This window comes from Oncorhynchus mykiss, chromosome 2, assembly GCF_057628025.1.
Source record: "Oncorhynchus mykiss isolate SJ-2025 chromosome 2, ASM5762802v1, whole genome shotgun sequence".
Classification (NCBI taxonomy): domain Eukaryota; kingdom Metazoa; phylum Chordata; class Actinopteri; order Salmoniformes; family Salmonidae; genus Oncorhynchus; species Oncorhynchus mykiss.
Genome location: NC_143023.1, coordinates 60367691 through 60382405, shown reverse-complemented (window position 1 = coordinate 60382405; position 14715 = coordinate 60367691). Strand labels below are relative to the sequence as shown.

Genomic DNA, 14715 nt, shown 5'->3' with positions numbered 1-14715 from the left:
CACAAACAGGACCAAGCCTGACCTGCTGAGGAGTGACGGACTCCATCCTAGCTGGAGGGGTGCTCTCATTTTATCTACCAACATAGACAGGGCTCTAACTCCTCTAGCTCCATAATGAAATAGGGTGCAGGCCAGGCAGCAGGCTGTTAGCCAGCCTGCCAGCATAGTGGAGTCTGCCACTAGCACAGTCAGTGTAGTCAGCTCAGCTATCACCATTGAGACCGTGTCTGTACCTCGACCTGGGTTGGGCAAAACTAAACATGGCGGTGTTCGCCTTAGCAATCTCACTAGGATAAAGACCACCTCCATTCTTGTCATTATTGAAAGAGATCATGATACCTGACATCTCAAAATAGGGCTACTTAATGTTAGATCCCTTACTTCAAAGGCAATTATAGTCAATGAACTAATCACTGATCATAATCTTGATGTGATTGGCCTGACTGAAACATGGCTTAAGCCTGATGAATTTACTGTGTTAAATGAGGCCTCACCTCCTGGCTACACTAGTGACCATATCCCCCGTGCATCCCGCAAAGGCGGAGGTGTTGCTAACATTTACGATAGCAAATTTCAATTTACAAAAAAAAAATGACGTTTTCGTCTTTTGAGCTTCTAGTCATGAAATCTATGCAGCCTACTCAATCACTTTTTATAGCTACTGTTTACAGGCCTCCTGGGCCGTATACAGCGTTCCTCACTGAGTTCCCTGAATTCCTATCGGACCTTGTAGTCATAGCAGATAATATTCTAGTCTTTGGTGACTTTAATATTCACATGGAAAAGTCCACAGACCCACTCCAAAAGGCTTTCGGAGCCATCATCGACTCAGTGGGTTTTGTCCAACATGTCTCTGGACCCACTCACTGTCACAGTCATACGCTGGACCTAGATTTGTCCCATGGAATAAATGTTGTGGATCTTAATGTTTTTCCTCATAATCCTGGACTATCGGACCACCATTTTATTACGTTTGCAATTGCAACAAATAATCTGCTCAGACCCTAACCAAGGATCATCAAAAGTCGTGCTATAAATTCACAGACAACACAAAGATTCCTTGATGTCCTTCCAGATTCCCTCTGTCTACCCAAGGACGCCAGAGGACAAAAATCAGTTAACCACCTAACTGAGGAACTCAATTTAACCTTGCGCAATACCCTAGATGCAGTTGCACCCCTAAAAACATTTCTCATAAGAAACTAGCTCCCTGGTACACAGAAAATACCCGAGCTCTGAAGCAAGCTTCCAGAAAATTGGAACGGAAATGGCGCCACACCAAACTGGAAGTCTTCCGACTAGCTTGGAAAGACAGTACTGTGCAGTACCGAAGAGCCCTTACTGCTGCTCGATCATCCTATTTTTCTAATTTAATTGAGGAAAATAAGAACAATCCGAAATTCCTTTTTGATACTGTCGCAAAGCTAACTAAAAAACAGCATTCCCCAAGAGAGGATGACTTTCACTTTAGCAGTGATAAATTCATGAACTTCTTTGAGGAAAAGATTATGATTATTAGAAAGCAAATTACGGACTCCTCCTTAAATCTGCGTATTCCTTCAAAGCTCAGTTGTCCTGAGTCTGCACAACTCTGCCAGGACCTAGGATCAAGAGAGACGCTCAAGTGTTTTAGTACTATATCTCTTGACACAATGATGAAAATAATCATGGCCTCTAAACCTTCAAGCTGCATACTGGACCCTATTCCAACTAAACTACTGAAAGAGCTGCTTCCTGTGCTTGGCCCTCCTATGTTGAACATAATAAACGGCTCTCTATCCACCGGATGTGTACCAAACTCACTAAAAGTGGCAGTAATAAAGCCTCTCTTGAAAAAGCCAAACCTTGACCCAGAAAATATAAAAAACTATCGGCCTATATCGAATCTTCCATTCCTCTCAAAAATTTTAGAAAAGGCTGTTGCGCAACAACTCACTGCCTTCCTGAAGACAAACAATGTATACGAAATGCTTCAGTCTGGTTTTAGACCCCATCATAGCACTGAGACGGCACTTGTGAAGGTGGTAAATTACATTTTAATGGCATCGGACCGAGGCTCTGCATCTGTCCTCGTGCTCCTAGACCTTAGTGCTGCTTTTGATACCATCGATCACCACATTCTTTTGGAGAGATTGGAAACCCAAATTGGTCTACACGGACAAGTTCTGGCCTGGTTTAGATCTTATCTGTCGGAAAGATATCAGTTTGTCTCTGAGAATGGTTTGTCCTCTGACAAATCAACTGTAAATTTCGGTGTTCCTCAAGGTTCCGTTTTAGGACCACTATTGTTTTCACTATATATTTTACCTCTTTGGCATGTTATTCGAAAACATAATGTTAACTTTCACTGCTATGCGGATGACACACAGCTGTACATTTCAATGAAACATGGTGAAGCCCCAAAATTGCCCTTGCTAGAAGCATGTGTTTCAGACATAAGGAAGTGGATGGCTGCAAACTTTCTACTTTTAAACTCGGACAAAACAGAGATGCTTGTTCTAGGTCCCAAGAAACAAAGAGATCTTCTGTTGAATCTGATAATTAATCTTAATGGTTGTACAGTCGTCTCAAATAAAACTGTGAAGGACCTCGGCGTTACTCTGGACCCTGATCTCTCTTTTGAAGAACATATCAAGACCATTTCAAGGACAGCTTTTTTCCATCTACGTAACATTGCAAAAATCAGAAACTTTCTGTCCAAAAATGATGCAGAAAAATTAATCCATGCTTTTGTCACTTCTAGGTTAGACTACTGCAATGCTCTACTTTCCGGCTACCCGGATAAAGCACTAAATAAACTTCAGTTAGTGCTAAATACGGCTGCTAGAATCCTGACTAGAATCAAAAAAATTGATCATATTACTCCAGTGCTAGCCTCTCTACACTGGCTTCCTGTCAAAGCAAGGGCTGATTTCAAGGTTTTACTGCTAACCTACAAAGCATTACATGGGCTTGCTCCTACCTATCTCTCTGATTTGGTCCTGCCGTACATACCTACACAAGACGCAGGCCTCCTAATTGTCCCTAGAATTTCTAAGCAAACAGCTGGAGGCAGGGCTTTCTCCTATAGAGCTCAATTTTTATGGAACGGTCTGCCTACCCATGTCAGAGACGCAAACTCGGTCTCAACCTTTAAGTCTCTACTGAAGACTCATCTCTTCAGTGGGTCATATGATTGAGTGTAGTCTGGCCCAGGAGTGGGAAGGTGAACGGAAAGGCTCTGGAGCAACGAACCGCCCTTGCTGTCTCTGCCTGGACGGTTCCCCTTTTTCCACTGGGATTCTCTGCCTCTAACCCTATTTCAGGGGCTGAGTCACTGGCTCTTACTGGGGCTCTCTCATGCCGTCCCTGGAGGGGGTGCGTCACCTGAGTGGGTTGATTCACTGATGTGGTCATCCTCCCCCCCCCCCCTCCCCTTGGGTTGTGCCGTGGCGGAGGTCTTTGTGGGCTATACTCAGCCTTGTCTCAGGATGGTAAGTTGGTGGTTGAAGATATCCCTCTAGTGGTGTGGGGGCTGTGCTTTGGCAAAGTGGGTGGGGTTATATCCTTCCTGTTTGGCCCTGTCCAGGGGTGTCCTCGGATGGGGCCACAGTGTCTCCTGACCCTCCTGTCTCAGCCTCCAGTATTTATGCTGCAGTAGTTTATGTGTCGGGGGCTAGGGTCAGTTTGTTATATCTGGAGTACTTCTCCTGTCCTATTCGGTGTTCTGTGTGAATCTAAGTGTGCGTTCTCTAATTCTCTCCTTCTCTCTTTCTTTCTCTCTCTCGGACCTGAGCCCTAGGACCATGCCCCAGGACTACCTGACATGATGACTCCTTGCTGTCCCCAGTCCACCTGGCCGTGCTGCTGCTCCAGTTTAAACTGTTCTGCCTTATTATTATTCGACCATGCTGGTCATTTATGAACATTTGAACATCTTGGCCATGTTCTGTTATAATCTCCACCCGGCACAGCCAGAAGAGGACTGGCCACCCCACATAGCCTGGTTCCTCTCTAGGTTTCCTCCTAGGTTTTGGCCTTTCTAGGGAGTTTTTCCTAGCCACCGTGCTTCTACACCTGCATTGCTTGCTGTTTGGGGTTTTAGGCTGGGTTTCTGTACAGCACTTTGAGATATCAGCTGATGTACGAAGGGCTATATAAATACATTTGATTTGATTTGATTTTGACCTACGATTCCCCACATGGCAGCTTCTTGTGATTGTTGCTAGCTCTCTGACCATTCACAATCATAACAAAGCACGGCTTCTGGCCCCATCGATGCTTGCGCATAATTTTCGTGACATTGCCATCCAACCCGTCTACAAGGTGCAAGTGTGAGTGCACGTCACGGTCAACACACTTACGTCAAACAGCTTCTCGATGTACATCTCCTCATTGACGCGGTCTCGCAGGATGTCCTGGTTCTGCCGCACAAACGTTATGTAGGTATCAGCCAGGTCCATCCCTGGCTTCTGAGAACAGATAGAGAGAGGAGACAGGGAGAAGAAGAGGAGGAGAGATGAAAAAAAACACAAGGAGGCGATAGATAGGGTTAAACATGGGGAGTGTAATAGGAAAGACACTATTTGTAAACTGGTGTGTTCGGACTTTAACACCTAAACAGAGAATGGCCATATTCATTGCCTTAAAGTGGACATCAGCAGTTGAAACAATAACAAAGCAAACTCCCCCCACCTGTTTCGCTGAAAAGCTAAGGGGCTGGAAAAATGTAACCATTCTCAAATTATGATGAAAGGGCTAACCATCCATGATATCAAAATGATAGTTTTTTTTTAAAACTCTGTTTATTAAGTTTTGAACATACACACACACAGACAAGACAAAGCAATATAAATAATATACTCAACTAGAAAAAAATACAAATAAAAATACAAATAAAAAAATAGCTTTAAAGATACCATACTTTAGACAAGTTAAACACACCAGGCAGAAGGCTACAGAGGTTAAAGGGCAATCTATGGTACAGGGACAGAGCAAACATCTCACCATTGTTCCTGTAAACAGTCAAGGGATAAGGGTGGAGAAATGCAACCACTCACAGAGAGTCATGGCCACAGACCGACCATCCACTGGACAAAAAAAAGTTTACAATGCTTTAAAATAAATTTAAAAAAAATGATTATTCATGTAGGCGTGAACAAAATGTAAAAATAACTGGGAAAAACAAGCTCACACTTCAGTCTCTGCCTGGGCAAGATGAACAAGGCATCTGCGGACCACAATCAATAAGCACATGGATCTTAATGCCCCCCCCCCCCCCCCCCAGCAAAAACACAGAGAGAAACTCCTCCAACCCTTAAGTCACAGACTTATTTTAGTATTAATTGGAATGCCATCAGAGGATGGACTGTTTAAAGTAAGACCGGAATGGAGCCCAAGCCTCATCAAACAGTTTGGGGTTCCCACGTGAATTGAATTGAATTGTTTCTAGTTTCAGAGAGCACAACACATCCCTCACCCAATATTTATAAGATGGGGGAGCTGCCATCTTCCAGTTCTGCAGTATTAGCCGTCTAGCTAAAAGAGTTGTATAAGCAACAGTGTCCGACTGGATTCTCGATAGGGGGGTACCCATGGGCAGTACTCCAAAAAGGCCTGTAAAGGGAGACGGCTCTATAACAGTATCATATATATCAGAGAAACATTTAAATATTAATTCCCAGAAACCTGACAGTTTATGACAGCCCCAAAACATATGCAACAGTGCGGCTGGTTCCACCTTACATCTGACACAGGTAGGATCAAAATCAGAGAATATTCTTCCAAGTTTGGCCCCCGACCAGTGGATACGGTGAACCACCTTGAATTGAATGAGGCTGTGTCTAGTGCTAAAAGAGGACGAGTGCCCCCTGTGCAGCACAGATTCCCAGGCGTCTTCCCCAAGTTCCTCCCCCAAATTCTTTTCCCATCGAGTCTTTAAAGGCACCAAAGAAGGGTTCTGTAAGTCATTTTTTTGCATATACATCTGAAATTGCGCCCCTAGGAAGCTTGTTCAGCTCCAAGATGCTCTCTATAGCTGTATTCGCAGGCCTATTGGGAAATCCAGGTGTGTTAGCCCTGACAAAGTTTCTAGTCTGGAGATAGCGGAAAAAGTGGGATTGGGGGAGATTGAACTTTTCCTGCAGCTGAGAAAAAGAGGCAAATGTACCATCAAAGAATAATTGGGCTAGCGAGGAAAGGCCTAGTGAGTGCCAAATGCCAAAAGCCCCATCATTCAAAGATGGAGGAAATAAAATGTTCTGATTGATTGGGCCTGATAGAGAAAAGCCTCGGAGGCTAAAGGCTAAACGGAACTGATTCCAAATTTTAAGAGACTGCTTTACAATTGGGTTGGCACACCTTTTGCCTAGGGACACTGGGAGAGACGAGCACAGCACAGAGGAAAGTGCTGCAGGTTTACACGATTCAGACTCCATCTGGACCCAAAGTGGTCTAGGGCCAGTAGGATCAGTCTGCAGCCAGTACAGAACGGCTCTAAAATTTGCAGCCCAGTAGTATGTCTGAACATTTGGTAGAGCTAAACCCCCCAATGACTTAGGCTTCTGTAAATGTTTTCTACCAATCTGTGGTACCTTGCCATCCCAAATAAAATGCATGAATGTTTGATCCAGTGAAATAAAAAAAGATTTTGGAATAAAAATGGGTAAACATTGAAATAAATATAGAAATTTGGGCAACACATTCATTTTAATGACATTAACCCTTCCGATAAGAGAAAGGGGTAGCGAATTCCAAAAAGTAAAAGATTGTTTCAATCTGTCTGCTAGAGCAACAAAATTTTCCTGAAACAAATTTGAATATTTCCTTGTCACTTTTACTCCCAAGTAAGTGAATTGATCCCGGACAATCCTAAACTGAGAACATGTGAAAGAGCACTTTAAAGCAGCCTTGTTTACCGGAAAAAGCTCACTCTTGCCTAGATTCAGCTTGTACCCTGAGATTGATCCAAACTTTTTAAGAACAGATAGGGCACGTGGCAATGAGGTATCGGGATTGGAGATAAACAAAAGGAGGTCGTCAGCATATAGCGAGACTTTCTGCTCCCAGCCCGCCCTGATTATGCCTTGAATGGCATCATTAGAGCGTAGTGCAATGGCGAGAGGCTCGATTGCCAAAGCAAACAACAAGGGGAAGAGTGGGCAACCCTGTCTGGATCCGCGGTGCAAGGGAAAATAGTCAGAGGACAAGTTATTAGTCCGTACCGAAGCCATGGGGGAAAAATAAAGAATCTTTATCCACGCAATGAATTTGGGGCCAAAGCCAAATCTATAAAGGGCAGCTGTTAGGTAATCCCACTCAACGCGGTCAAACGCTTTTTCGGCATCAAGTGAGACCACCACCTCCGGGTCCTCCGACGCTGGGGAGTACAGTATATTCATAAGGCGCCTAATATTGAAAAATAAATGCCTATTTCTCACAAAGCCAGTCTGGTCAGAGTGTATTACTTGGTGCAGCAAGCCTTCCATACGGATGGCTAAAAGCTTAGCTAGGATTTTGTAATCACAGTTTAAAAGCGAGATTGGGCGATAGGATCCACATTCCAGGGATCTTTGTTTTTCTTTAGTAGTAATGAAATTGAAGCCTGATAAAGACTAGGCGGCAGCTTTGAAGTATTGAGAAACTCTGCGAATAGTCGGGAGAAGAATGGGCAAAGCAGACCAGAAAACGTCCTGTAAAATTCGGTTGGAAAACCGTCCGGACCCGGTGATTTACCACTTTTCATTGCGGACACTGCTGTTGCAATCTCCTCAAGCGTAAATTCTTCTTCTAGACAGTCATGGGAGTCTGTATCAATTGAAGGCATATTCAAGCCATTAAAGAAGGAGTCAATCAGCAAAGGGTCTTGAGGGGATTCAGAGGTGTATAGCGCTGAGTAAAATTGTTTAAATTGATCATTGATCTCTATATGTATAACTGTGGTGGCACCAGACGGGGTCCTTATTTGTGGGATTAGCCGTGAGGCCTCAGATTTACGGATCTGATGTGCAAGGAGTTTACTGGCCTTGTCGCCTTGTTCATAGACATTGTATCGAGCTCGCAAGAGTAACTGTTCAGCTTGCCTGGTAGAGAGCTCATCAAATTCAGATTGGAGTAGTTGGCGCTCTTTATGCAGATCAGAGGAAGGATCCGTAGCATACTTCTCATCCAATGTGGCTATGGACTCGCTCAGGTCCCGAAGTCGCTGGGAGCGAACTCTGTTTTGGTTGGCTGTATAAGAAATAATTTGGCCACGTAGGTATGCTTTGAGAGACTCCCATATGGTAGAGCAGGACATACCTGGTGTTGAATTAGTTTCTAGGAATAAGGTAATTTCAGAAGAAATGAAATTGACAAACTCCTTATCTGAGAGTAAAATGGGGTTGAGACGCCATTGATAACACCTAGGAGGTCGCTGGGGAAACTCTAGTTCAAGCACTACTGGTGAATGGTCAGAGATAACAATACTCTTGTAAGTACACTGCCGAAGGTTAGGCAGAAGTTTTTTGTCCAAAAAGAAGTAATCAATCCGGGAGTACGTTTTATGAACATGAGAATAAAAGGAATACTGTCTATCTGTAGGATGTAGGAAGCGCCAGGCCTCAAACATAGCATATTTCTGAAGAAAGGATTGAATAAGTAGGGCACATTTAGATGGGCCTGTATTTATTTGTGAGGACTTGTCCAGAACTGGGGACATTTTACAGTTGAAATCCCCCCCTAAAATCAACAAATGAGAATCTAAATTGGGAATAGCAGACAGAAAGGAAGAAATGAAACTTGTGTCATCCCAATTGGGAGCATAAACACTAGCCAAAACAAGAGGGGTAGAAAACAGTTCACCAGTTACTATGACGTATCGTCCCTTAGGATCAGCAATAACCTCAGAAGCTACAAAGGGAGTAGCTTTATCAACCAGAATAGCAGCACCTCTTGATTTACTATGAAAGTTTGAGTGGAACACTTGACCAACCCAGTCCTTACGCATCCTAAAATGCTCACCAGTCCTCAAGTGAGTCTCTTGTAGAAATGCAATATTTGCATTCAAACCCTTTAAGTGCGTCAACACCCTCTTACGCTTTACCGGGTTGTTAACCCCTTTGGTATTCCAAGAAATGTACTTGATCGTATTATTTTGGCCCCTCTGGGCATTCCCGTTATTCAACCCTGTCATTAGAGCATAGAATGGAAAAGCAATGAGCGCCCAAAACCCCCAGAATAACTTGTCTCAGAGTAATAATGCACGGTGGTAAATGTTTGGAAAAAGTACAGAAAAAAAAACAGAAAAAAAACTAAAAAGACAGAATGACAACATTAGAACTGAACAATTCAACCTGCCCCCCCACCCCCCATCCCAGACAATACCTCCCCAAACGAGGTACAAGCCTAAATAGAACATGTTCTCTTCGCACAGTATGTCTGTGAGAGTGCGGTCTTAAACCTAAACCCACAGTCCCGCTCTTTAAAGTCGCGTTTTGTTAGTGGATCAAGCAGCAAAAAGAAAGATTTGTACGTATTTTTTCAAATAAAAAAAAGGCGAATCCCTTGTGCAAACGGAATGACAAAAGCACCACTTGTAGATGTATATAATCGTATTCACCCGTCTTATAACAGGCATTGAGAAAGAAAATAAATAAAATGTATAAAGGCTCTCAGCCAAAAATTTAATTTGAAGTAAGGAAATCGTAGTTAGACAATCAAAAATAATAGTAATTATAATAGTAGTCTAGTTGAAGCTGAGACAGCTTACAACCAATACCAAAAAACTATGTGTGCGCAACGTTGAACGTTTGCTGGGCATAAATGACGCTCAAAACTTTTAAAATTAAAGTGAGGCCCCAGAAACCGTGTAGCCTCGGGAGACATTTACTGTTTACTGGGTCAATGCAAACGGATGCAGTAAACAAATAACCAAAACTATTTCGAGTCACTGAGACAATGTGTAAACAAACTAAATAGGTGAGAGAGATAAGGCACGCACACTAGATAATCAAAACATTAGATCACATCAAATAAGCCTGAATAGTTTCACCAACTATAGAAGACTAGCCTGTTATATCTAAACATAATTGTACCACAAGTGGGGTACTTACAATCCACACTGTGAGCATATTCAAGACTTCTTGATGTGACGTTGAATGTGAGCCATAGCCTCATCCGGAGATTCAAATGTGTGGTCTTTACCCTCATGAGATATCCATAAACGGCCGGGAATCGCAGTCCATACTTCACACTTGGATGGTCCCGAAGCACTCGTTTGGCCTGTCCGAAAGCTGCGCGCTGCCTGGAAACAGTGGGGGAGTAGTCCTGGTAAATGAAAAAGCTCTGTCTTTGAAAGCTCAGAGTGGTATTGCGGGCTCGTTGGAGGATCTCCATCGTCTCATGAAAAAAGTGCACTCGAAGAATTATGTCACGGGGCCTCTCCCCATCCCGGGGCTTTGGGCACAGCGACCGGTGGGCTCGATCAATCAGGGGCTTTTCATTTAAGGCAAGAACATCCTTCAGCAGCCCTGAAACGAAATCCGTGGCGTGATGCATTTCCGCGGACTCTGGGACTGATACAAGTCTCAGATTATTGCGGCGAGAGAAACCCTTCTAAACTCACACAGCACTCCCTCACCTATTTCAAATCCGCAGCTAGGCGTTTAACTTCAGTCTCCAGGGATGTAGTTAAATCGGAGACATTAGTAGCGGAGGCCTCCAGTGCTGCAATCGTTGTAGTGTGTGACGCAGTTGTTGTTTTGAGTAATGTAATTGCCGGCACAGTCTCGTTCCGCAGGATGGTTAAATCTGCTTTTAAAGTATCAGAAACCTCCTGTATTCTGGCCTCAATCGTAGCAACCACCTGTGTTTTCATTTCAACTATCTCAGAGCGTAGTAGCCTGATGGCCTCGAGAATGTTCATTTCAGCGCCGCCAGGCCAAGCCGCGCCCCCGGGTAAAGTGTGCGTCCCCGGGCCCTCAGACTCAGGAGAGGGCGGTGATGAGAGCGGGTCTTGTAGGCCGGGTTTTCTCAAAGTCATGCTCTTGGCCTTATGTTTGGTCGACATGCTGACATTCGGAAGCAAAGTAGTCTTGGTTTTTACGGATAGGGATCACCAAATTAATATTTGAAAATAAATACGGTTCTGCTGCAGAATTCACATAAACTTTAAGAATACCACGGGAGCAAACAGAGAACACGTCAGTCACACATGGCGTTCCCTACCATCCCCCTCAAAATGATAGTTTTAACCATGTTTTGAGGCTACACAGTCATGGCCAAAAGTTTTGAAAATGACACAAATATTAATTTTCACAAAGTCTGCTGCCTCAGTTTGTATGATGGCAATTTGCATATACTCCAGAATGTTATGAAGAGTGATCAGATGAATTGCAATTAATTGCAAAGTCCCTCTTTGCCATGCAAATGAACTGAATCCCCCAAAAACATTTCCACTGCATTTCAGCCCTGCCACAAAAGGACCAGCTGACAGCATGTCAGTGATTCTCTCATTAACACAGGTGTGGGTGTTGACGAGGACAAGGCTGGAGATCACTCTGTCATGCTGATTGAGTTCGAATAACAGACTGGAAGCTTCAAAAGGAGGGTGGTGCTTGGAATAATTGTTCTTCCTCTGTCAAACATGGTTACCTGCAAGGAAACACATGCCATCATCATTGCTTTGCACAAAAAGGGCTTCACAGGCAAGGATATTGCTGCCAGTAAGATTACACCTAAATCAACCATTTATCGGATCATCAAGAACTTCAAGGAGAGCGGTTCAATTGTTGTGAAGAAGGCTTCAGGGCGCCCAAGAAAGTCCAGCAAGCGCCAGGACCGTCTCCTAAAGTTGATTCAGCTGCGGGATCGGGGCACCACCAGTACAGAGCTTGCTCAGGAATGGCAAGTGTGAGTGCATCTGCACGCACAGTAAGGCAAAGACTTTTGGAGGATGGCCTGGTGTCAAGAAGGGCAGCAAAGAAGCCACTTCTCTCCAGGAAAAACATTAGGGACAGACTGAAATTCTGCAAAAGGTACAGGGATTGGACTGCTGAGGACCGGGGTAAAGTCATTTTCTCTGATGAATCCCCTTTCCGATTGTTTGGGGCTTCCAGAAAAAAAGCTTGTGCAGAGAAGACGAGGTGAGCGCTACCATCAGTCATGTGTCATGCCAACAGTAAAGCATCCTGAGACCATTCATGTGTGGGGTTGCTTCTCAGCCAAGGGAGTGGGCTCACTCACAATTTTGCCCAAGAACACAGCCATGAATAAAGAATGGTACCAACACATCCTCCAAGAGCAACTTCTCCCAACCATCCAGGAACAGTTTGGTGACGAGCAATGCCTTTTCCAGCATAATGGAGCACCTTGCCATAAGGCAAAAGTGATAACTAAGTGCTCGGGGAACAAAACATCGATATTTTGGGTCCATGGCCAGGAAATTCCCTAGACCTTAATCCTATCCTAAAGAGGCGGGTGGACAAACAAAAACCCACAAATTCTGACAAACTCCAAGCATTGATTATGCAAGAATGGGATGCCCAGAAGTTAGGCCAGGGCGGATTGCAGAGGTCTTGAAAAAGAAGGCTCAACACTGCAAATATTGCCTCTTTGCATCAACTTCATGTAATTGTCAATAAAAGCCTTTGACACTTATGAAATGCTTGTAATTATACTTCAGTATAATTATACTTCAGTATTCCATCGTAACATCTGACAAAAATACCTAAAGACACTGAAGCAGCAAACTTTGTGGAAATTAATATTTGTGTCATTCTCAAAACTTTTGGCCACGACTGTACAGTGTTTGTTGACATTTACTTCGATTACAAACATTGTAGTAAAAAAAGCTTATATTTTGGGTTCTGATGGGGTACAGCAGTTGAACTAAGCTCATGATGCATTTATACGTTATATTCTTCAAGAATCAATGGGTACATATCATTAGTAAGGTCAAAAATGTATGTAGCTATGGTAGATTTCCCCTTTAAAAAGTCATATTTCCGTTGAAACGAGGGGGGCAAGTTTTCCAACTGCCGCATTCTAACAAATCCCCTTCTTTTCAAGAGATGTGTAAAGAGGTACGACTCTGCACACTTGCTGTCAGAATAACAAGTGGTGGAGCTGTTACCAACTAAACATTTAGTGAATGTCAAAGCAATCGTGGCGCCAGAGGAGAGGCCAGAGGCAGAAACGAGGGTTAACCCTCTTCCATTCACACTCTCTATGTCAGTTGGAGATTTACACTGTAATGCTATTGTAATTGCTTTGACATCTTTCACACCCGCTTCTCAGGGCCTTAGATAGCCCCCCGGGGCCTGCTGTCCTACTACAGTGCTGAACACGACACGCCAACTCCCCTGTGGAAAAGGAGCTTCTGTATGTGCAAAAAAAAACAACAAAAAAAAAAAAACCTGAGCACAGAAAACCCCTTTGACTGATGTTCTTCCACGGAGATGGAAGAGAAGACTGTGATTACCAACTGTAATTGTGGCAACCGAAGCGGAAGGTGGGTAACTGACCCAGTGGGGTAACTAGCCTCTGTGTGTGTGGCATTACCTTCGGTTGAGGTAGTTATTAGAGCTGGGAGCAAGTCAACAGGGGCCAACTGTACCCAGTCAGCTTTGCCGTGACAGAGGTGATTCTGACGTGACAGGGATGACCCTGATGTGTCAGAGGTGGTCTTGACTCTGACTCACTGTCATGTGACTACTCTAAAAATAACAGCTTTCCCTCTTGGCGTAGTCACCCACTGTCTAGGTCACAGACAGGATTTGTTTGAACTTTGTAAGATGTAATTGTAATTCAATTCATGACCCTACACTGATAAACGATTAGTAGAGTAAAATAATCACATATTATTTCAAATTTTAGCAGACGCTCTTATCCAGAGTGACTTACAGTAGTGAGTATATACAGTTTCCATACTTTTTCCAATTGGTCCCCAGTGGGAATTGAACACACAACTCTGGCGTTGCAAGCGCCATGCTCTAGCAACTGGGCCACACGATGTATGTGACCCAACATTGATAAAAACTTAAATCAAACCCTGTACAAATACAACTACATTCAACCCAGCAAAGCATCATACTATCCTGTATATTTCAAAGAAAGATGTTGTTCATTCATTGTCACATAACTGGGGTCCATTGTTTTTGGTTTAAATAGTTTTTATTTCCTGAAAAATAAATGCTCCCTTAAAAAGGATTGAACCGACCACAAATGTGTTTGCAGCTACCATCATTTATGTGATTTTGCCGCTTAGTTGGATAAAGACGCTGGAGGGGAAAACCTGAGGCACACAATAGTAAATGGTGCTGAGGACTCACCTCTGCTCATGCATCCAAATAGATATTTGTTGCTTGACTGAATGGCTTATTTTCAGTTGCCTAGCAGCAAAACAGCCATCCTAAAATGTGTTAAAAATAAATACTGATTGACTCTCAAATCCATAAACTCATATTCCCCTCAAAATATCCCTACATTTCCTCTATAAAACACATTTCACTGAAATAAAACAATGAGACAATGAGTAGAGCTTCTTTATAGATCACATTTTCCTTTGTGATCCATGATGTTCCTACATTAATAAAATAGGGCATCCAATACAGTGTGTAGCAATATGTTTCTCACAAAGAAATGTATTTCATACTGTAAAAATGATGTAACACAAAGTGACATGAATGTATTTAATCAAAGGTTACATTCAGTTCACAGTAATTCATATGGACCTTTGATGAGCTGTACTTCAGTGTC

General features: G+C 43.3%; 1 protein-coding gene across 1 annotated transcript in view; it reads right to left on the bottom strand.

Annotated features, from left to right (window-relative positions):
* The window catches only part of LOC110501720 (calcium-dependent secretion activator 2), a 192099-nt gene that overhangs the window by 13760 nt on the left and 163624 nt on the right, over positions 1–14715 (bottom strand). Inside the window, exon 23 of the mRNA XM_090203751.1 lies at positions 4344–4451. Within this exon, the coding sequence (XP_090059877.1) occupies positions 4344–4451 (108 nt within the window). The remainder of the gene's footprint in view (positions 1–4343; positions 4452–14715) is intronic.